Here is a 22,874-nt window from a genome sequence, read left to right on the forward strand (position 1 = left end):
GCTATTAGTTTGCCAGAAGGGATGTCAACAGGGTATCCCAAGTGCCAGTGCAGCGCCTGTCAGCTCTATGGCTGCTTTGAAAAGCTTTGAAGATGAGGTGCTGTTTGCACGATACTTTGCAGGCTGGGCATCCCCTAGCACAGAGAAGAGCAGTGCAGTGACGGGTGGGCAAGAAATGCTGGAGGTTCTCACAGGTCTGGGACTGGGAAGGGCAGTGGGGGCCATGGGACCGCATGGTAAACCCCTGCAGCTTCGCACTCAGCTGCCGACCCATTGGGAATGCAGTTATTTTTTCTCACTAATCCTCAGTAATAAAGTCAGCATAGGAAAACCCAGGAGAACTCAGATCTGTAGGATCAGGCAATTTGTGTGAAGGCTGTCCAGCAGACACCAAGCACTCTTACGTGCTCTTCATCCAGCTGCATCCAGGGCCACGCACCTCTGGAAAGCAGACAGCCTCTCCAGGCACGCCAGCGGTATGGCTCCAGCTATGCTAGACTTCCTGCTGCCTAGAGGAGCCCAGAGCTTTGCCCCATGAGACATCTAGGAGGAACTGGGTCTGTCCCGTAAGGACTTTTACCTACTTTAAGTCCCAGGTGAGCAAATCCCCTAGTCCTGTGGCTCTGCCATATTTCAGTGACCAATGCTCTATACTCTTCCACAGCCCTAAAGTGGGGGTTTAATGAACACACAGAGCAAGGTTGGGAAACTGAGGTCCAAAATGTGATGAAGCTTCATGAAAGAGGGTCATAAGGAAGCGTACACTGTGGTGTTGGAATTGTAGTTGTGCATTTTAGCAGTGACTTATCTGAAACAGTGAAAAGAAAACCATATACCTTTGAGCAGAAACAATGGTTACATCAGAAATTGCTTTCTATTTTCCACCGATCATTGTCCAGTAAGAAATGTTTGGTTTGTGTACCTCCAGACTTCAGAGTGCTAAGAAAATATTTCCAATAAGAAGCTACCCAGATCTTCCTTTTCTTCCCATGACAGCTTAATTTCTTTAAGAGCCCTTCTGGGAGAGCTTTTTGGAGACACAAGTGTACTCCAAGGACCAGATTGTCTGGTGTATACAATGACTGGTTTCCTCCAAGAGTGCTCTAGGTTTGTGCCTTGCAAGTGCCCCCTTCAAAAACCACCATGGAATCTCCCATTACACCCGATCTATCCTGGGCTCTGTTATTTCAAGACTTTATTATTCTTTCTGACAATTTGCTTTTTATAGAAGGCAGCCTTGCTGCTTTGCAGTTTCCTGGTTCCCACCAGAACTTTTTAAAAATTAGCATAATTTTTAACAACATTGACCTTTTTGGTAGAGAGATCACTGTAATTCCTCACCCAGGCAAGTATTTGGCAGTTCATCTGAGCACTCCTGCTGGTAGATTTTTAACCATGTATTCTAAAAATGGCGCTTAAAAATCTTTCTCTCCCTAGTGCCTTGGATCATGCAAATGCATGTCCCCTAAGGAATGAACCTAGTGTGAGTTCCTTCACAGCAAAGGCTAAAGCAAGTAAGTCACCAGGCTTTTCCATTATACCCCTTTCCTTCTCATACAGCATCATCACATCCTGTCCCGATGGCTCTCTGAAGACCTTTCTGCTTCTCACACAGTCATGATTAATTTTTATGCTTCCCCTTTAGGATGCCTTCCTCAAACCTCCTGTGGCCTGCCTTTCACTTGCACCTTTCCAGAGTTTATATTCTTTTACTCTCCTATATGTATGCAATTTTCACTTCTTTCAAGGTGTTGGCACTTCATGTGTTCATTTCCCTGTACAAGCACATCACCTTTTTTAAGGCCAGTGTACTCCTCATTCCCTTTTGCCATTAAATATTACTTGAAAGTTACTGCTTTTGCTCTTACCAGGACAGTTTGAACAAGTAAACTATGGCTCCATGGCCCCTCATTTTTTACCTTTGAACTAAGCCCTCTGCATGGTTCAGGAGTAAACTTGAGTAACACACAGTGTGGGGTTACACCCACCCCACTGCCTCCACCAAGATTCTGAGGTCCAGCCTGATGATTAAAATGCTTGTGTAGAAGAAAGGAGACATGGGATCCTGTTTCCATCTGCTTGCTGCATCCAAGTCACTGACACAGGAGCCACGGATGAGGTCTAAGAGGAGAAAGCCCTGGAAAAGCAGCATTATCTGCAGCACTGGGACTCTGGCCAGCTGGAATTTGGGAGTCACGTAAGTCCCGCAACCCAGCTGTGGAGTTCTCGACCCCCTAGCACAAGGCCTGAGAATGGGCTGGGGGCCATGGCACTGCTCCTTGTGCCTGCTCTGTGCCCACAGCAGGAAAAACTGCTCCCCTTCCAGCACCAGGCAGCACAGGGCAGAAGCAAGCCCATCCTGAGACTGTGTGCATGGGTAGCCTCACCTCTTGCATACACAGAGTACCTCTGGAAACAGGGCTGAGCTCTGCTTCACTTAATAGTCCATAAGGAAGCCCAGAGGAGTCAGCAGTGACAGGCATTTTCAAGTCAACTTGAGATCTGCGTGCGTTTATGCTACTATAGGTACTAAAGTGAACAGCCTGTATCTGGAACAGCAGTATCCTAAAGCAGCCTCTCTGCACACAGAGCAGGATCAGCAAGGACAAGGCACAAGCTGTGCGTTTGCAGAGACCTACTGCAGGCCAAGTGAAGGTATCAGTAACTAACTGCTCTGAGCTTCCAGGAGCTGTGCAATCCCAAGCAGCACTGTGCCACCATGTGCTCTGTGGGACACAGCATCAGCATCCGTAGCTGCTCCCTGTCTCTGTTTTCCTCTGTCATCTACAGCAAGGCCATCTGCCTGATGCATTCCTCAAAGTGTCACCAAAAGACAATCTGAACAGATGTTGTTGGGTTGGCAATGTGCAGGAGACAAACACAATTCCAACACAAAATCAACAAAACAGACCAGTCATAGGATTTTATTTAAGGCTGAATTCAAGAAATTGTCTGATTACACCATTTTTACCCAGATAGCATGCTGGATCAAGGCAGCAGAGCAGGACTGTTTCTCCATACCCACCAGCCAGTACCTGCATTTTTTGATCACTTGACAGAATGCAAAGAACTGCACCTCTATCTCCACATCAGCCATGCAAGTATCCCGTTCCTCTCCCACACGTGCATCGATGCTTGACCCAGAAGAGCATCTGAAGGGCAAATCAAGCTCTTTTCCTGCCTTTCCTTTTGCTCTACGTGCCCTGCTGTGGCACTGCCTTTCCCAGCTCATGGATCGTCCCGTTCTCCAGCACTTTCCACCTTCCTTCACCTGATGCAGCACGCTGGCCACCATAGCCTGGCTACCATTTCAACAGGCACCGAGTAAGCAGTGGGGAAGACCCGTTCCACAACACTCAGAAACTGCTGGGCCACCCACTCCACAGGCTGGGACTCCTGGCGTTTGCACAGCAGCACCCTGCAGGATGAGGAGGCAAGTTGGGTCGGCTGAAACCGTCCCCGAGGCAAAGCCAGAGACTGGGCCATCCAAGCTGAAATTGGGGGCCCAGCCCAGCTTTCTGAACCCACATGGGGGACATAGGGCTTTGTCAGGGTCCCAACATGTGACTGAGTCGAGCCCTAGGACACTAAACTCCTTTCCTCGCACGAGCTACCAAAAGCAGGATGGCAGTTTTTCCCAAGCAGCAAGAGCATACTACGGCTGATAGGATACCAGTGAGTGTTCCCCCACCACAAGGTCAAGGTCTGTGCAGTAGATAAGCTTTGAGCTGTGCCTCCCAAACTCTGCTCTTACCCAAGCCTCTTCTCCTTGCTTGGCACATGCCACTAGCGTTGAGATGGGCCATGGGATGCTGTAGCTGCAGCACTGGGGAGCAGTGTGCTGGGACACGAGCTATGTTTGCACCTGGTGGTTTTCTCTACTTCCCTCCCCTTAAGCATTCTTCCTCCCTTTCTCCATCTCCCAGCCCTCTGCCCTGGCAAACCCTCCACCCAAGTCTTGTGCCCTGCCTCCTTCACTGCTACTCACGCTGGACAGAAAATGGTACAACGATAAAAACCAACAGCCTGAACCAGGTTCTCCACTTCTCCCTGTCAGAACAGTTGGGCAGGAAGAAAGGAGACAAGGATAACTGGGACAACATCCCTGCCACTCTGTGAACTGGCATGAGAGAGTTGCTGAGCTATGGGCAGGATGACACTAATGCCAAGGCAAAGCTGGTACAGGCCAGGCACCGTCTGGGCAGCAACAGCTCTCCAGGAAAAGGCAGCACCAGGGTGAGTGTCCACAGCGGACATAGTGACAGTAAGTCAGCAGCGCACTCTTGCAACCATCATGCTAACTGCAACTGGACACTCCAGAGGCAGCATCTGGACACCACGTCCAGCCTGGGGGTTCCAGCACAAGACACTGGCCAACAGCAGCCCTGCAGATGCTGGGGGCTGCAGCACACAACACATGCGGAAGAAAACTTTTGCAACTGGCATGGTGCCACCCAAGACCCCTGGAGAGTTCACATCTTAACTGGACGCACCCCTGTGCCTCCCCACCTAGCTGTGAAGCCATCCCAACTTTGAACTGTGGAGCCAGGGTTGGGCTGGAGACTCCAGCAGGTCCTTCTGTCATTTGAAGATGGAGATGGACACCGCATGCAGGTGTCACACTACTTCGGATGAAGCCAGTTGCACAGCTGTCCACCCAGCTCCTTTCCCTTGTCTGCTTGTGCCCCAGCGCCACTAGAAGCCCCAGAGCCATTGGCATCTCTGGAGACCTCTCGAACACATCAGCATTTTGCAACTCCCGCGCGCACACCAGGTGCCCACCCCGGCTGCCCCCTCACCTTCACGCGACGGTAGAAGAAGCGACTGTGCTGGTTCACCCCCCACGAGGACTGCAGGACAAAGTGCCTGCAGCCCCCCGCCCGCGCAAGCTCCGCTGCCTGCACGACGTAGTCCTGGTCCACGCGGACAAAGCCGGCCTGCGGGTGAAGAAAGAGGAGACACGGGCGAGCGTGGCGGTGAGCGGGGCAGTCAGAGCGGCAGCCAAACAGGACCGCTGCCCCCCTGCACCGCCCCACTCACCGCGCCAGCCTCGGCCCTGGTGGTTGCCCTGCAGCAGAAGCCGACATCTGTGTCCCTGGAAGGCGGCGGCCGTGCTCGCCTCAGCAGCTTCGAAGTCCACCACCGCCTGCTCCTGCGGGGACGCCAGGGGGTTAGCGCGCCAGCCCCGGCGCCCACGCGCCCCGGGTCCCCCGCACCACGGCCGCTTCCTCCTTCTCGCCCAGGCTCAGCCGGCGCCGCCCGACCAGCGTCACCCTGGCGAAGAGCCGTCGCGCCAGCAGCTCCCGCAGCAGCGCCCGACCCGTCTGCCCCGAGGCGCCCAGCACGAAGCATGACCCACCGCCGCCGCCTGCTGCCGCCATGCCGAGGGAACGGCACCACTCCTCCGCCCCGGGAGAGCCGGGCCGGGCGCCGCGGGGCGCGGGCGGGCACGAGTCAAACGCGAGTGGGGCGAGCTAGGGTCTGCGGGTGGCTGCCTGGGGAGGATGCAGGGGCTCTCTGCCCCCCGAGCAGGCGGCTCCTCCGGAGTGCCTTGTGGAAAAAGACGCAAGGAAAGACGGCTGTTGGTGTCCCTCCTCCTGGTGTCCTTGCCGTGGCGGAGCCCACGGCAGAATGCGTTCCCGGAGGGTCTCTGTGCTCCCCTTCTTTGCTGGAAGGGAGGTCTGTGACCTGCGCAGCGGCTCTTCCCCTACAGCCACAGGCTCGGTGTGCGCTGGTGCCATGCCCCCCCCGAGCAGCGAGAGTCACCGCCGGGCAGGGGTCACCCCTCCTACCCACTTCCCACCCCACTTCAGATCCCTGCCTGGATGTTGTCCGTCTGACAGGAACAATGGCAGTCATCACTCGCAGGGGAGGGAGCAGGTCCCATGGGAGTCAACCTGGTGCATGGTTCTGGAGTGGGCCCCTGGGCACCCTGCACAGCCGCTTCCACAGGCAGCGTCAAGAGGCCCCAGGGCACCCTGATCCCGTTTGTCCTCATTCCAGGGAAGGGAAGTGCAGAGGTCTGAATAGCTGCTTTTAGGATCAACCAGGCAGTTTTCTGGTGCAGCAAGCGCTCTCCTTGGCCAAGGGCTGAGGATGAACGCCCGGCACACGTGCCATGTGTGAGGCAGGATGCACATTGTGACCATCCTGGATTAATGGCCAGCATCTTGCTTCACCTGCCAGCATGCTGCCAGCACCCACGGCTACTCATCTCTTCTGGCAGGCTGCATCCCACTGCTACAGGCAAACTCAAGTGGATGCAGGAGGGGGAGGATGGAATATGCCAGAGTTTGAGGGCAGCAGGATGGCACAGCCTGGGCTGGGCAAGGAGCACAGGGAACTGCTTGAGCGGGAGAGCAACAGTACAATATAACCAGTACAACAGCATGAGGTATTGGCAGGAACGCCTGTGGGGTGCAGGGCATGGTGGGGATGCCTGGGGCCATGCAGGATTCCTGCCACTCATGGGCCCTCTTTCTTTGCAGCAAGGCTTGGTGGTGCCAGCCAGGCACTGAGGCATCCACTGTCCTGGTGGCATGGAGGTGTGCAACGTACACCCCAGCCAGCATCTTTCTGTCCCAACTGGACGGTGAGACTCCCTAATACCCTGCCCTTCTCCTGCCTCTCCATTCCTGGCACCCATGACTGCCCCAGCCTGTTTGGTGACCAGAATCTGCTAGGTCAGAGAAGGGGTCTGGAGGCCTAGTTGGCAGCTGGCATCCACTTCCTGGATGTGCACTGCAAGCTGGTGTAAGGTGAGCTCCACGACTTTCCAGCAGGCCAGCCTGTGGGGGGTTCTGCACCACACCTTGCACTTCCTCCACACCTACCCCAGTGAGTCCGTGCTCATGCGCATCAAGGGGGAGCTGCCCATCTTCTGCCAACCTGGCTTTGCCACCCAGCTGCACTGCTGCTTGCTGGAAGAGGGACAGGGCCGTCTCTGTGTGGTGCCGGGAATAGGTGCCAATGCTGAGCCAGGTCCAGGGGAAGATCGTGTTGCTGGAGGCGCTGGTACAGGAGGTGCTGGGCATCTCCTGTGAGCAGCTGAGCATCAGCAATGCCTGGAATGTGCTCTTGCTGGAGTGCAAGTGGGCCTGGGCCTGGGGGCATCTGGAGAAGGCAGCTAGCAGAGACCCCACAACCATGTACCTCACCTTCTGCTCTGACAGTGGATTTCTCACCTGCCCTGAGAAGGTGGCCTGCTTCATGAACCCCTGCTGCTACCTGCACCTGCAATGCTGGAGCAAGCAGCCCATGTGCTGGGGGGTGTTCATCATGGACTTCCCTGGGGCAGGGCTCCTCCAGCTCGTTGTGGAGAGCAAAGCCCCGTGAGCCAGTGGACACATCATGGTAGCCCCTGGCACCCCCATGGCATCCCCATGGCACCCCTGCAACAAAGGGAATGGGTACCACAGCTTGTGCAGCTCTGCACACTGCCCATGCTGGTGTCAATTAGGATGGACATTGCTCCCAGCCCCACGCCTCTGCCAAGGACATCCACATCCATGGAGCAAAAAGCGGGATTCTAGCTGTACTGGGCATCAGGAAGCCAGTGACGATGGTGTGATAGTGGCAGAGGAGGACTGGCAGATGCAGTTGAGACCAGGCAGCTTGGGGAGTCACACCCCACACACTACTTTCCCCTGAGGAGCCAAATACAATCCCAGCATGGGCTGGCCAGCTGAGTCCTCAGCAGAACAGCGGGGTCGGATGGAGGAAGAATCCGACCTTGCATCCTCTGGGGTTGGTGAGCGCACCTTTTTGGTGGTTTTGCACCTGTTTTTGCCTCTGCAAAACAGTGCTTTCTTTTTAAGGATAAATAAAAATAAAAATAAGCTAGGAAAGCACTCCCTAAGTTGCTTTGCCATTTCCTAGCAGAAGAGCACAGAAAAGACCTTTGCTTTTGCTGCTCAGCTGGGAGAGAGCCTGTATACCTGTACCCATGGCTGAAGCACAGATAAATTGGTGTTTGTAACCAGCTTGCTGTTAAAGCAGAGGTGTGAGAGGTCAGAGGAGGAGGAGCTCATTTCAAAATTGATAACAAATAGTTAGGAATATCCTTCCCGTTATTTTATAATAGCCTGTTTGTTTGAGGTTTTTTTTGCAGGGTCTTGCCCCAAAAGTCAGGACTGTTGAAGAAAGGCAACTTTAGCTAGCACCACTGATCCTCTGCCCTGGATGGCCAGATGATTCGCAGATGATGGCAGTGATTCGCACGGGGGCTACCCCATCCCCAGGGTCACACAGCTGGGAGATGCTGCACAGTGCAAAGCAGATTGCAACAGCACAGGGAGGGTGGACAAGGTAGTTTGTAGATCCACAAAAACAAAGTGGCTGAGACTTAAAAAAGACCTGAAAATGCACAATGTGCCAAAATCAGCAATTGAAATAGACTGGCAAGTCACAGGACACAGTAGCTCCTTGGAGCAGAAAGATAACCGAAATCCCAGAAGACAAGGCATCAAACTGCTGGCTGCGCTGAGGCAGAGAGAAAAGGAAGAGGAGAGGATGGCTCAGCCTTGGCCTGCCAGAAGATGAAGAATGTCCTCAAGAATGCTTCTCGGGGAAAGCACAGCTGGGGTCAGTGCCTGCTGGGGGGATGCCACAGGATTTCCTGGCTCAAGAGAGAACATTGTTTGTTCCACGGGGGCTGGCTCTGCCTGAAAACATGGCTTTTGGTGCTAAGTTTGTTCATCCACTGGCCCTGAGAGTGCTGCAGCAGCTCTGACCAGAGAGCAGGGGACAACAGAGCCCTTGCTGCAAAAAGCCAAATGGGAGGGGAGCAGGCAATAGAGCATATGGGATGATGGAAGTGACAAACAGAGGACTCTGTCTCTGGGCTTGTTTTATGAGATAGACAATTCTGCATTAAACTAAATATGTGACAAAAGCACTGGTGTTGTCTGGGATGCCAGTGACCTGCTCTATTAGCTGCCTGTGCCTCCACTGCTGGGGTTGCCGCTGCACCAAGTCAGCATGACAGCTCTGGATATTGCTTTCATGCTGGGAAGATTGGTGCCATCAAGAGAGGGCCAGGTGGGTCAGTGGTCCATCCTGGCCTTCCAGGGGTGCACAGAGCAGTGGGAAGCTGGGCAGGGTTCAGGCAGAGCAATCATAGTTCCCAAGATCAGCTCTGCAGGGTAGGTGGTTCTGCTCTCACTTAGGACAAGGGCTGCCTGCATGGCTGTGGGGCTTCCCCTGGTGCAGCACATCCCCAGAGCTGCACCCCAGCACTCCATATCCACCCTGTGCCCCGGCTCACTGGCATGGCGGAGGCTCTGCCCAGGATTCCCTGGGTGGGCAGAGCCACTTGTTTACTCCCTACCACACAAGCAGTGAGATAACTTCAATATTATCTACACCCACAGCATCCTGTTTGGTGAACTCTTATCTGTCATGCACATGTTGCTGCTGCCAGGCACCAGGGAGCTGGCAGGCAGTACAGACAAGGGGTACCCATCTTGCAGCAGTGCCCAGTGAAAAGGGTTTCCATCACCCATGTAGCAGGGGAAAGGCATGAAGCAGAAAGCTGTCCTACAGCTGAAATCAAAGAAACATCTCTGAAAGGGACGGGGTAGGGTGTGCAGTAATGATTTGCTCAAAACTATCCCCATATCCCATACCCAGGACTGCCCCAGCACCATGAGATCCCTTTAGGTTTGGGTGGGGAGAGCATAGCCCATGGACTGTCTTGATAGCATCCCTGTCCTTCTGGTCCTGGCTCATCCTTGCAACTATCTCACCCCCTCCAAGCCAGGATGGCACTCGGATAATGAATCTTCCTGTGGCCAAAAACTCAAATTGTGAGAAAGATTCTACCAGCTGCTGCTTTCCTCCAGGGCTGCCAGACAAGTGTACAGCTGCTTGGGCTGCAGGCCAGGAGTTGTGCTGGGAGATGCCCAAATGCACCCTGCAGCTCAGGGGCACCCTTTGGATCAAACATCCCTTGGGCACCTGTGGTGAGGAGGAGCCATCCCCCACCCACACTCAGGAGGTGCTTCTAAAGTCTCAGTGAGAACCACCTTGGTAACCAGGATGGCAGCAGCCAGGCTACACCATGGCAGGGTGGCATGGACCATGCCACATTCCTGCCAGGGGGCTGCCAGATGCCTGTTAGCTGTGGGCTGCTGAGCACTGCCTGGTGGCTAGGGCAAGGAAGGCTCCCCAGGAAGATGCCTGCTGTATTGCCAGTGGCAGCTGCGGCAGGCAAACTGTGTCAGGGTGTCTTGGTTCCTCTGTGGTTTTCTGGGGGACATTGCACAAGGAGCAGAACAGGCTATGCTGTTGTGGGGCGGGAGCCTCTGCCCAGAACAACACAAGTGTTGCTCTGCATGGGGTAGGGGTGTGGTGGTGATGGGATTGCCCCTTGCACCACTTTTCCCCAGGATCTCACTCTACCAGGTCCTGTGCACTCCCTGGGGTCATATTGTGGAGCACAGTCTGGACTTGGCCCTGGGGTTCTGCAAAGTTTTAGATCTGGGGCATCTGCCCAGCTCTGCCAGTGCCCACCTTGCAACATGTACAGCCCCTGGCACCGTGGGTCCCATCCACACCTGGATGCTCCCAGCACTATCAGGATACTTGTGCAGGCATCACACCCTAACCCTGCGCATGACCCCCTGCCCACAGCATGGCTGAGGCATGCGGAGAGGGCACAAAGCATCAGTTTGAGCAGGCAGTGATGGCTGCAGCCGCTCAGCTGCTTCCCCCAGTGAGCCTTGTGGTCACAGCCTGTGGGTGAGTTGTCCAACCTGGCCGCCTATACAGCACCCTTGGCAGTGGTCTCCAGGTGGGAGTGCAGCACCTGTGCCCCCTTCCCCACTGAAACAGTCCACAGCAGGGTTCTCAGAGGAGACCTCTGTCTGTGGCTCAGGACCAGGGCACAGCAAAGGAGGCAGATTTCCACTCCAGATCCCTGAAGAGTCCAGAGGGACAGTGAGGAGGTGACATAGGAGAGTGTATTTGTACCTGCTCCCTCTAGTCCATACTGAGCAAAGTGCTGGCTTGCAGTTTGTGCTGAGCCCTTGGAGGGGTAGCCAGAGTGACAGAATTTACCATCCCACCACCTAGGAAATCTCTATGCTGCTCAGCCTGTAAGGCTGGAACGGGCCCTTTCTTGGTAAACAGGGCAGCGGGAACCCAACAGGGAGTATGTGACCTGCAGCATCCTTAGTCCTTCCTGGGTAGCCAGCCTTGGAAACCACCTGAGACTCCCAGGAGAGCTGCAGAGCTGATTCAAATCTTCTCATCCTCCCATCATATGTACATTTTTCCACTACCTGTAAAGCAACCCTCGGTACTGGTCCTGCTGTGCAGGATCACGTCTTAAAGCCCAGGTACCTACAGGCATGGGATACCTGCACTCCACAAACAGCTTTGAACTTGTACGTGTTCTGCCCTTTGCATTGGCAATTTGTGGGTCTCAGCCATCTTGCTTCTGTTTTTAAAACAATACCGGAAAATTTTTGTAGTTACAAAAATAAAGGTGGGAATATTTTTTTCTACTGCTCTGCCCTACCATGTCAGGTCTCAGCAGAAGTGAAAATGGAAGAGGTACAGCCTGCTCCCCTCCAGGGCCATGCACTCTCGAGCACCCCTCTGAATCCCAGTGGGTCTGCCATGATTGGGAATGAAACCCTCAGCATTTGGCTCTACTGCCTCAGCAGCAGCTCCTCAGCCTCTCTGCCATCCTGGCTGCTTCTTCCCTTGCCATAACTGTGTACCCTCTGCACGTGCGCTGCTAGAAAGTGCTCATGAATTACTGGACATACAGGCTTATCCTCAGCAATTCCATGAAAACAGACAATTACAGTAAAACATTTTGCAAGAAGGTATCCAGAGACAGGAACTGAGTTTAATTTACATTGGCCAAGTATAAAGTCATTGTAGTGGGTTATGGCTTTTGTGGGATGGGCTCTTCCTTTTGTCTAGCATGAGTCCCCTTGGAGCAGCATCAGTTTCTCTGGATATGGAAAATCCATGTGACCTGCAGTGGCTCTCACTTTGGCTTTAGCTGGAAGTTAGCAGAGTAATTCCTGCCAAGGCAGATTTCCTTAGAAGCAGAATGGGACAAGGAAAGATTTATGATGGTTTGAGAATGATCCAAGGGAACGTGGGCACAATGAGATGGTTCTGAAGCATTGGTGGAAGTTCATAAAGGATATTACCAACTCGGGGGAAGTTCCTCTGGCATGTTCTTCAACCTTTCTCATGGAGGCTTAAAGGCAAAGACAGGAAAATACATTGTGTAAGTGATTGTTTATAAATGGTATGTGAAGATTCACGGCCAGAGCAAATAGCCTGCGAGCGAGGAGAGCATCTGGTGCAGGATCTGGGAGGCTGTGAGCCACGCTCCCATTCAGCCTGTCTGGGAGCTCATCACCCCTTATCCCTCCTCCACCCCCTACCACCAGCGTGGGCACTGCAACATGGGCATGGTGAGTTGGAAAGATATCCACACTTTGGGCACTGGGGGCTGGAGCAGAACCCTTCTACACCTCCTGGGGGTCTCAGGCAAGCCTGGCTCATTAAGGGTTGGCTCCCATGGCAGCATGGGGATGCACCTGACTGCCATGCTATGGGGCAGGTGACAAGCTGAGTCTTGTCAGGGCCATGGCCAGGACAGAACTTGCTGTTACCCTCCAGCCTGGAGCTGGAAGCAGGGTCTCTTTGGGTAGGAGAACCCTGCAGCTGGGGAGGCGGGGGAACAGGGCAGGATGTGGTCTGGCAGCAGGGCTGGGGTGGGACGGGAAGAAGCCAAGGGCAGGGAACGATGCTCTGCATGCTCAGAGGAAGTGTAAGCACTGCTGCCCACCAAGGGCGAGACAGCTCCAAGCTGTCGGCAGCTGAGCAAGGTGCATCTGCAGCACCAACATGGTAGGTCTCACTTCTTTCCTTGGGGATGAGTCAGGACTGGGCTCTGCAAAGGGGGTTAGGAGAGGGCAAGACTATGGGACGGCACTGCCAGGAACTAGTCCCAGTGCCGGGGACCTGTGGGATGGACCCAGGCTGCCCTGGAGAGAGACTGCTCCAGGCAGCAAGGCTATGCCAAGTGCACGGGGCATTGCTGCTGCAGAGACAATGCCAGCCCCAGGTGGGCAGGGATGGTTGGGGGACACAGGGCATGCCCTGCACTCAGAGGCTGTAACTGCCTCTGAGTAACACTACTGTAACAGCCTCCCCCAGTGCTCATCTGTGCTGTGGGCACAGCAGCCCCAAAACTGCCTTACTGGAGAGACCCTTTCTGCAGCAGAGCCATACCTGGCCAGCAGCAGCATGCATGCCTGCATGCAAGCTGGCAGAAGCAATGTGCCCGTGTGGCTACCAGGACTGCGTGATGGTGGTGTGGGTGCATGGCTGGGTGCATGAGTCCCTGTGGAATGTACCTGCTCAGAGCTCCCTCTCTGGCATGCAGGGTACTGCTGAGGCACTGTGGTCTGCTGGGAGGACATGGGCTCTGGGATCTCGTGGCATCTGCTATTTGGGCATCGCTGCCATCACATGGGGTAAGCCACTCAAGTAAGCCCAGCATGACACAGCTGCTGAGGAGCCTCCAGGGCTGGGAAACTGGAAAAGGGCAGCAATGTTATTTTGGGAACTTATCAGTTACGCACCCATGACTGCCAGCCCCAGGATTGGATCTTTTTTGGCTGGGAGGGGTCTGCACCTGCCTGAGCCAGCTCCCTCCAGCCAGACCTGAAACAGGACCATGCCCTCCCAGGCAGGGCCAGGCCACACGTAGGGTTCATGGGGGTTTCTGGTTCCCCAAATGTAGCATGCAGCGCATTGTACTATAAACTGGACTAAGGCAGCAGCAGCTCTACTCTCAGGACCCACAGGTGCAAGAGTTGGGAACAGCATCATGCAGAGTTAAAAGCTGTTAATTGATATCAAGAGAAGAAATCAGTACCTAATTTGGGTTTGATGCACGTAGGATATATCCTTCATGCATTGGCATTGCACAGAGCAAAAACTGCCAGTGCCTGGTCTGACCCTAGAGATCCTTCATGAGCCTGGTTGGTTTCCAAAGAACCTTTTGTGACTGAGCTAAGGAACAAATGCAAAAGCTGAAGTGTAAGGAGAAGCCTTAAATTTACCTCTGAGGTGAAAACAAAAATGCAAAGGTACCCCAAGCGCAGTGGGTGATGAGCACCTCCCTGGAGGGAGGCATTAGGAGTTGCCAGGAGAGCTGAGGTGTCAAAACACAGGCAAACGGGTTCAGCTCCAGGTGGGGCAGGGAAACGTAACACACAGCTGAAGGGAAGGAACCATGAACTATGCTACCGAGAGGTTGCTGGTGGAGCTGGAGGAAAGAGGCAGGACAGCATGTAGCAAATGGGCTCCCATAGTCCCTCTCAGTCTGGGGATGGGAAGTATGAGAGTAAGGGGGTGGCTGCCCTGAGCTGTGCTGGGGAGGTAGCAAGGGCTGAAAGGCAGGTGGTGGGAGCTGAGGATGGGGCAGGCTCCCAGGAGGTGCTCTGAGCTTCTGTCTTGCAGCCCCAAATTCCCAAGGGGTGAACAGGAGGGCTGTTGTTGAAGGCCATATTTTCCTTGGCTTCAGTTTTGTGGAATAAAGTGGATAGTTCGCTCTTTCACAAGGGAAAACAGACAAATTATGGGAATTTTGCTTAGAAAAATGTGTAATTATTGACAAAATCAGAGCCCTAATTAGACTGGGGAGCCCTAGATTTGCACGTAATTGGCAATGCCCAGACTTTTGCCTGCATGACCACAGTGTGATACACTCTCCTGAGACGCAGGGCTGGTTGTTTGGAACAAACTCTGATCCCTATCTCACCTTCTGCAGTTGTGGAGTTGTCTGCTTCTGGAGAGGAGGGAGGAATCCTTTTCTTTTTTGGTGGCTAAAATCCTTTGATTGCATCAAGTTGTGGTTTGAAATGCTGTAAATAAGAGTAGGGTTTCAGCAAAGTGACCTTTACTTCTGGGTGTGGGTTCCAGTTAATCTCTGGCTTTGCCCTGCCTGGTAGGCGTGGCCAGGATGTGAACCTGACTTTTGCAAGATGTTTTGCAGTACTGAGTTTACAAGAGTCTTCAGACCATCTCTGTCTTAGATGGGTGGCTCAGGATCCAAATGCTTTTGGGGTGAGGGCAGGCTCGTTGCTGTCCCTTGCTCCGAGCTGACTCTCACGTAGAAGTGTAAAGCAAGAATACAGAAGTGGTACACTTCTGCACTCCAGGTAGGAACAATGTTTAAGAAACAATCTGGATGTTGGTTTGTCCCCATTGGGAAACATTTCTGTGCAGGAGAACGGGGCTGTGGGGCTGGGCTTTCACCTGTTGTGCTGGAGGAGAGGTTGACATCACTGTTTGGGGCTCTTTTGCCACCTGTGCTCTAACTGCCCCACCCCGTGCTGACCTTTGTCTCAGACTTCATCCCATTTCCCCCACTGTCTCACGGTAGCTCCTTCTGCCACACCTAATCCACCCACATCACTGTGCACTCTTAGAGCCCCATTCTCACACACACTTACCCTTCCCACAGCTGGTCACTGGCATCTCTTAGCGCTATTTCCATCCCTAGCCCACCCAAAGGACTCCATCCCAGACCTCACTTTCCCAATCCTGTACCTCATCCTCTCTGAAAGGTGTGGTGACACAGGTGGAGGTGGGTGCCTGGACGTACCACTACAGTAATCAAGGGGACTACGTGTGGGAGCAGGCCAGGAACTACTGCCAGACTTTCTTCACTGACCTGGTGGCAATCCAGAACAAGCAGGAGATCGAGTACCTCAACAAGAGCCTGCCCTTCCATGGGCGCTACTACTGGATAGGCATCCGCAAACTGGGTGGCACCTGGACCTGGGTGGGCACCAAGAAAGTGCTGACAAAAGAGGCAGAGAACTGGGCAGCTGGGGAGCCCAACAACCGCCGCTCCAACCAGGACTGCGTGGAGATCTATATCAAGCGACAGCGGGAGTCAGGCAAGTGGAATGATGAGCCCTGCAACCGGAGGAAAAAGGCATTGTGCTACCTGGGTAAGCAGGGAGACCACAACAAGGACCTGGATCAGGTGGGCTAGGGACCTTGGCAGTGTGGCCAGTGGCTCCTGATGACCATCTTCTGTGTGTGCAGCTTCCTGCCAGCCCCTCCTGTGCAGCCAGCATGGCGAGTGTGTGGAGACCATTGGGAGCTACCGCTGCGAGTGCTACCCCGGCTTCCATGGCCGTGAGTGTGAGGACGGTGAGCCAACCATTCCCATCACTCCCTCGCTCCTGGAGAGCCTGACTCTCAGTGGCAAAGCAGGCAAGTTCGTTATGCTCCTAATGGGCTGGTGGTGCCATGTCTCTCCCAGTTGTGCAGTGCACCAAGCTCGAGCCCAAGGGAATGCACATGAACTGCAGCCATCCCTACGGAGACTTCAGCTACAACTCCACCTGTGTGTTCAGGTGCCAGGAGGGGTTCAAGCAACAAGGGGAGGGCACACTGCGGTGCCTGGCTTCCCAGCAGTGGTCAGCAGACACACCCATGTGCACAGGTAGGGCCTGCAAGGACTATAGGTCTCAGGGATGCAGCTCTGAGACTTTTATGGGGCCAGCCCTGCATGCCCAGCACTGCTCAGACAAGCAGTGCCCTGGCCCTTTGGGGAAGCACCTCCTGGTGGTGTATGTGGGGAGCAGTTCCCCAGTGAGGCTGCCATGGGCAAGGGTTCTGTGAGCTCTGGATAAGCCCCCTGCTCTCCCCATCTGCCCAGTACTCGTTTGCTGTCCTGAATCCCACCCACACACAAGCACCCTGCATGCTCTAAGCATGCTCTAAGGCCAAGACAGTGTCTTGGCACCTCCATCACCCTAGTGGCACCATCTACACCTGCCTGAGCCCACCCTGATCCACCGTAGGAAGATGTTCTGTATCTTGGGTGTCATCAGAGAAGAGTGAAGAGGGGCTGCCATTCTGTGCCCAGGGGAACCTGGGCTGGGCCCCCTTGAGCAGGGGTAAGGACTCATGAGATGAGGTTAGATATGAGCTGAGAGGGACAGAACAGGGCAGGAAGCTGCAAAGGAGAGAAAGCTGCGGTATGTTACACTGCAGGGACAGAGAAAGTCTTCCTGTCAGCAGCTTGAGGGTTTGCAGCCAGGCCCTGGGTGCCCCAGAGGAGTGCTGGGCTTTTTTGCAGGGTTTTAGAGGCCTGCTCCAACCTTCCCTGTGCCACTGCATGGTTCGATGGGATAAGTCAATGACTGAAGTGGACACAGGACACAAATGGGGACCCTCAGTATTGGGAAACCCAGCAGGGAGGGGTCAGGGTGTGGGCAGGATCTCTGTGTATATGTATTTTAAAAAACACTTCCTTGAAGTTAGTGCTGCTGCTGATGCCTGCGCTGGGTTGGCCTGTGGTCCAACCCAGTCCTTGTTTTAGACAGCTGAGACCAGCAAAGCTTTCTGCAGTTAAGGAAAATGGGCATGGAGGTGTGATGTGTGTCCCCCATGGCCAGCATCCCCAGCCATGGCGGGGTCAGGAGCTGGCTCCTAGTTTTGTGGAAGTCCTCGCAGGCAAGCTGGTCTGAACCTGCCTACTCCAGGCTTTTCAAGTTTCCAAAGGCTTGCTTTCTCAACTCATTGCTTTTTTCTGCTGACTGTATGTATGACTGATGTAATTTTTGTGAAGAATCAGATGAGTCAGTTGGTCACCTTTGCTGATAACGAAGTGGAATCAGCAAGTGTCAGTTGGGTTAACTCCGAAAAAGAGCAGAGGTTTCTGCTGCTGTGTAGCTAACAGTGCTGTGATCACTGTGAGGGACAAGGCTGCCCGCCATGACCTCATGCACCCTACCATGTCTCTGCCTGCAGCTGTCATATGTCCCCAGCTGGCTGCCCCGGAAAACGGCCAAGTCAATTGCTCCCACCCACTTGGCATCTTCACCTTCAATTCCACATGTGCCTTCTCCTGCCAGGAGGGCTTTGAGCTGACGGGAGCACAGAGGCTGCAGTGCACAGCTGGCGGTGTCTGGACCGGGCCCCCTCCACGCTGCAAAGGTAGAGCGTGGGCTGCCTTGTGGGGCATGCCTCAGCTCTGGGGTTTGGGGCCCTGAAAGACACCTCTGGGGATTCTGGGGGAAACTAGTCTGGCCTGTAAACTAGCTATGAAAGGAATAGTCTACCAAGGAAAGTGTTTGGTGTCAGTCTGAAAAGAGAAGGTGTAGGGAATGGGTCTGTTTCACCCAGGCTGGGTGGTGGTAATGTTTGATGTCCCGCAGGCAGTGGAGCCACTTGCCCCAGCAGATGCTGGGTGCTGCCCTAGCATGCAGCAAAGCACAGCCTGGAGAGGCTGGCACACAACCACTATAGCCATCACAGTCATCCTATCCTGGACCACTTCGGCCCAAAGACCATCTGAGTGTCCTTCCCTCTGCTGCTGTGACAAGAATGGAGCCAAGTCTCTGCTCCCTTCCAGGGAAGGAGGCAAGTAGGACTGCAGCAGCCATGGTCCTTTGTGTCAGGGGCTGCATCCTGGGGTAGTGCAGAGGACAAACAGGGCTCTGGCAGAACAGCAACAGCTTCCCCCTCCCCTTCCCACCTCCTCCCCGGAAATCACTCGTGTGCCAGAAAAATCATTGTACCGTGAAACCTGTCTGGGTGAGAGAGGTAAATTAAAGACATCACCATAGATTTGGTTTTGTTTGATTTTGATTCAGCCCTAATCACTAGGTTTAACCTAATCTATCCAGTGTCTGAGACTTGCTTTCCTGTTGCAGCCATTACCTGCCCAGTGCTCAGTGCCCCAGACTGGGGAGAGCTGAACTGCTCCCACCTCCATGGGGATTTCACCTTTGGCTCCACATGTACCTTCCTCTGCCAGACTGGGTTTGCATTGATGGGGCCACAGAACCGTGAGTGCACAGCCACAAGGACCTGGACAGGAGATACCCCACGCTGTGAAGGTAGAGCTGCTGCTGGAGCTCAGGGTGTCACTAGCTGTGGAGTGAAACTATGATGTTCCCCAGTCTCTTGGTCCCAGCAGTTTAGTCCAGTCCCCAAGCTCCTGCTTGAAGTGTGCCTTTTTGCTCCACAGCAATCACCTGCCCAGTGCTCAGCGTGCCAGACCAAGGACAGCTGAACTGCTCCCACCTCCACTGGGACTTCAGCTTTGGCTCCACATGTGCCTTTTCCTGCCGGACAGGGTTTGCACTGATGGGTCCGGAAAGCCGTGAGTGCACAGCCACAGGGACCTGGACTGGGGACTCCCCACACTGCGAAGGTAAAGTTGCTGCTCAAGGTGTCAGAGGCCTTGAGCTGACCCCGTGATGTTCTCAGGGGTCTTGGTCCTTTCATTCCAACAGTTTAGCCTCGTAGCCTCCAGGCTTCTGCCTGAAGTATATCTCTATCCTTGCAGCCATTACCTGCCCAGCGCTCAGTGCCCCAGATCGGGGAGAGCTGAACTGCTCCCACCTCCATGGGGATTTTGCCTTTGGCTCCACATGCACCTTCTCCTGCCAGACTGGGTTTGCACTAGTGGGGTCAGAGAGTCGTGAGTGCATGGCCACAGGGACATGGAGTGGAAACACACCATGCTGTGAAGGTAGAACCACTGCTAGAGCTCGGGGTGTCACTGATCTTGGGGAATATTCTAGTGTCATCCCAGCTTCTTGGTTCCAGCAGTTTAGCCTCGCAGTCCCCAGGCTCCTGCTTGGATTGTGTGTCTACCTCTACAGCCATTACTTGCCCGGTGCTCAGTGCTCCAGACCGAGGACAGATGAACTGCTCCCACCTCCACATGGACTTTGCCTTTGGCTCTACATGTGCCTTCACCTGCCAGACAGGGTTTCTGCTGATGGGGCCAGAGAGCCGTGAGTGCACGGCCACAGGGACCTGGTCTGGGGATGCTCCACGATGTGAAGGTAGAGTTGCTGCTTGAGGCACTACAGGTCTCAGGATGACCCTGGGATGTTCTCCAGTGTCTTGATTCTCTCATCTTGGTTTAGCTTCATAGTCCACAGGCTTCTGCTTGAAGTGTGCGTGTTTACCCTGCAGCTATCACCTGCCCAGTGCTCAGTGCTCCAGACCGAGGAGAGCTGAACTGCTCCCACCTCCATGGATACTTCACCTTTGGCTCCACATGTACCTTCTCCTGCCAGACAGGGTTTGCACTGATGGGGCCAGAGAACCGTGAGTGCACAGCCACAGGGACCTGGACTGGGGATGCCCCACAATGCAAAGGTAGACCAGCTACTCAAGGTGTCACTGGCTGTGGGGTGGACCCTGGGCTGTTCTCTGCTGTCTTGGTCATCTTGTCCCAACCATTTAGCCATGTAGTCCCCAAGCTTCTTCTTGAAGTGTATGTCTATCCCTGCAGCTATTGCCTGCCCAGTGCTCAGTGCTCCAGATCGGGGAGAACTGAACTGCTCCCACCTCCACGGGAACTTCAACTTTGGCTCCACATGTACCTTCTCCTGCCAGATGGGGTTTGCACTGATGGGAATGGAGAGCCCTGAGTGCACGGCCACAGGGACCTGGACTGGAGATGCCCCACATTGTGAAGGTAGAACCACTGCTAGAGCTCGGGGTGTCATTGACCTTGGGATGCCACTACGATGTCCCCAGTCTTTTGATTCCAACAGTGTACCCTTCCAGGCTCCTATTCAAAGCATGCCTCTTCACCCTTGTAGCCATCAAATGCTCAGCCACCCCCAAGGGTGCTGCTAGGCTGCCTGCTCCCACCTCCATGGGGACTATGGCTCAGTGTGTGCATTGTCCTGCCAGATGGGGTTTGTGCTGACAGGGGTCAGAGAGCCATGAGTGCATGGCCATGGGGACCTGGACTGGGGATACCCTGCGATGCAAAGGTAGATCTTCTGATTGCATACAATCAAGTATAGAATCATTAAGTCTGTAAAAGACCTCCAAGATCATCTAGTCCAAGTGTTATAGGTGTCTGCAAGTGCTCTGTTGTCGCAGACTGCTTTCCCCCGCATCCCCTTTCCCTTACTATCCCTAGTCCATGGCAGCTCATCCTCTGGCTTCATAGCCCACACATCCCTATCCCTTACTACCCCTAGTCCATGACAGCTCATCCTCTGGCTTCATAGCCCACAACACATCCCTATCCCACCATCATCAGTCCTGTCCTACTGATGCTACCACTATGCTTTATCTCCAGCCATCAGCTGCCCGGTGCTGGACCCCCCCAGCAGAGGCAAGCTGAGCTGCTCTCACGTGTATGGGAACTTTACATACAATGCCACATGCGTGTTTTCCTGTGAGGAGGGGTTTGTTCGGATGGGAGCAGAGGTGCTCTTCTGCACAGCCACAGGGAACTGGACCAGGCATCCCCCTCTGTGTGCAGGTACAGTGGGACCCCCTGTTCCTGTAGCACTGCGGGGTGTCCAACTTCCTGCAGCACATCTTGAATGTGGTGAGGACTACCCCAGCAGCTTGGGTGCCATGAAGTCCTTGTGGTAACTTCCTAAATTGTGGGTTTGTCGGTTTATTTCAGAGTACAGCGCCCCGTTCTTAAAGCAAGTCCTGGCTTACAGCAGCGGCACGGCTCTGGCAGTAGTTGGTGTTGTGCTCTCAGGGACGCTCATTGCCATCCTCGTCAAGCGGCTCAGCAACAGAGGTACAGGAGCCCACTGTCTCTTTGGCCAGGGGCTCTCAGACCATGGGGTTACAGTCCATGGGGAGGGTGGGATGATCAGTAGAGTTTATCAGTGTGACTGTGTATTTTATTTGCTGCAAGTCACTTTGGTCTGGCAGCACCTCCTTGGCAGTCTGTCCAGCTGTGTCAACAGCCAGGTTTGGAGAGTAGAGCCAGAAAAACACTTTAATTGCAAGGGGCAGAAGGCAATTGTTTCAGTTTCCTCTTCCCATTCCACCCTCTGGTTGTCAAACTTGGTTCCATTTCAGATGATGCTGCTGCAGCTTCTCACTCAAATCCTTCACTAACTGTTCTGGTTCTTTCTTTTCTATCTGCACTACCCATGCGGACATTTTCATGCCATTAACAGAGGAGAAGAAGAAGCTACTGAACCCTACCAGGTGAGAGCTGTGCTCTGCAAGAGGACTACTCTGCCCCTGCCCACCTGAGGCTGATCTATAGGCAGTGTGAGCCCTCTCCCCGAGGTGACTCCCTACCGTCTGTTTCCCAGTGACTTAGGATCGCCAGGTATCTTCACCAATGCAGCTTACGACTCCAACCTGTAAGGTGCAAGACGGTCCCAACACCTTGCACTCTCCATTCCAGCATTCATCTCAGCTTCTGCTGGGGGTCACGTGCCCCCAGGTGGGGTCACCCAATAAGGAGGAGGGAGCGGTCACGGCCCAGACACACCATGTCTCCGCTACCAGAAATAATGGTAAAACTCTCCCAGACTTGTTTTGGAGTTTTAGAAAGCAAGCATCCTTTATCAGGCCTGGGCAACACGCAGGAGTGATCTCCATCATGTGCAAGGAGAAGAAAAGCTGGTTACAGAACATATTTCCCACTGACGTGACTATGTATAAATTTTCCCAGAAATCTTATGCATATTCTATTGCTTTCCAAGGTCTAATTTTAATGTTATGAAACTTCGCAACAGCGGAAACTCTTGCTTGTTTGGAGTTGGCTTCAGCTCTCTGCTCTGCCTTGACTTAGAGATAGAGAAATACTGCAAACAGAGGCAATTAGAAAACAGACATATCTGTTCAGCGCGGATTGCACTTCACACAAGATGTTATCATCTTCAAAGAATGAACAGTGTGTGGAAAAAACACCGTTTTAGAAGAAAACACGCTATCAGAAGAACATTCTGTTTAACTTTCAAAGAACACAATTACTTACACGAAACTTTACTTCAGCTTAAATAAAAGATATTGCACTTTTTGTAACGGAAGCTTCTCCTCCCCGCGCGCGCCGCTGGCGAGAGTGCCCGTTCTGC

At 53.9% G+C, this 22,874-nt stretch overlaps 2 protein-coding genes, 1 long non-coding RNA gene and 1 pseudogene across 8 annotated transcripts; 2 read left to right on the forward strand and 2 right to left on the reverse strand.

The window, feature by feature from the left end:
* Positions 1-2,923: 2,923 nt before the first annotated feature.
* HTATIP2 (HIV-1 Tat interactive protein 2) lies at positions 2,924-6,790 on the reverse strand. The gene is given in 8 exon segments (XM_054073175.1): positions 2,924-3,274; positions 3,277-3,297; positions 3,300-3,418; positions 3,989-4,050; positions 4,800-4,937; positions 5,041-5,088; positions 5,090-5,152; positions 5,217-6,790. Coding segments are annotated over 8 exon segments (696 nt in total). The 5' UTR covers positions 5,382-6,790; the 3' UTR covers positions 2,924-3,194.
* Positions 5,380-7,335, forward strand: LOC128852886 (uncharacterized; annotated as a pseudogene).
* A 4,526-nt stretch (positions 7,336-11,861) lies between these two features.
* LOC128852869 (uncharacterized) lies at positions 11,862-15,696 on the reverse strand. The gene is made up of 3 exons (XR_008450970.1): positions 14,801-15,696; positions 13,389-13,569; positions 11,862-12,220 (listed from the first exon to the last, which is right to left on the reverse strand). It is a non-coding gene; the product is annotated as an uncharacterized LOC128852869 (long non-coding RNA).
* SELP (selectin P) lies at positions 12,254-22,854 on the forward strand. 6 transcript variants are annotated; one of them, XM_009555806.2, is made up of 16 exons: positions 12,310-12,440; positions 13,418-13,508; positions 15,609-15,998; positions 16,096-16,203; positions 16,316-16,498; positions 17,812-17,997; positions 18,717-18,902; positions 19,034-19,219; positions 19,355-19,540; positions 19,674-19,859; positions 19,993-20,178; positions 20,315-20,500; positions 21,119-21,304; positions 21,455-21,577; positions 21,966-21,996; positions 22,107-22,851. In XM_009555806.2, exons 1-16 carry the CDS (start codon positions 12,432-12,434, stop codon positions 22,159-22,161), a joined length of 2,478 nt encoding a protein of 825 aa, XP_009554101.2. In that variant the 5' UTR covers positions 12,310-12,431; the 3' UTR covers positions 22,162-22,851. The 6 variants fall into 6 exon arrangements, with proteins under 6 accessions (XP_053928951.1, XP_053928948.1, XP_053928953.1 ...); XM_054072974.1 differs by lacking the exon at positions 12,310-12,440 and adding an exon at positions 12,737-12,879; XM_054072976.1 differs by lacking the exon at positions 13,418-13,508 and having other exon boundaries at positions 12,254-12,440; positions 19,142-19,219; positions 22,107-22,854.
* Positions 22,855-22,874: the final 20 nt, after the last annotated feature.

The sequence above is a fragment of the Cuculus canorus genome, chromosome 8 (genome assembly GCF_017976375.1).
Source record: "Cuculus canorus isolate bCucCan1 chromosome 8, bCucCan1.pri, whole genome shotgun sequence".
Lineage (NCBI taxonomy): Eukaryota > Metazoa > Chordata > Aves > Cuculiformes > Cuculidae > Cuculus > Cuculus canorus.

Coding starts and splice junctions, on each gene's coding strand:
- SELP (XM_054072973.1), top strand. CDS start 12,269: ATGGTATGTGAAGATTCACGGCCAGAGCAAATAGCCTGCGAGCGAGGA. Junction 12,441..15,608: donor GGCACTGCAACATGGGCATG/GTGAGTTGGAAA, acceptor CCTCTCTGAAAG/GTGTGGTGACACAGGTGGAG. Junction 17,998..18,716: donor GCCCCCTCCACGCTGCAAAG/GTAGAGCGTGGG, acceptor TTCCTGTTGCAG/CCATTACCTGCCCAGTGCTC.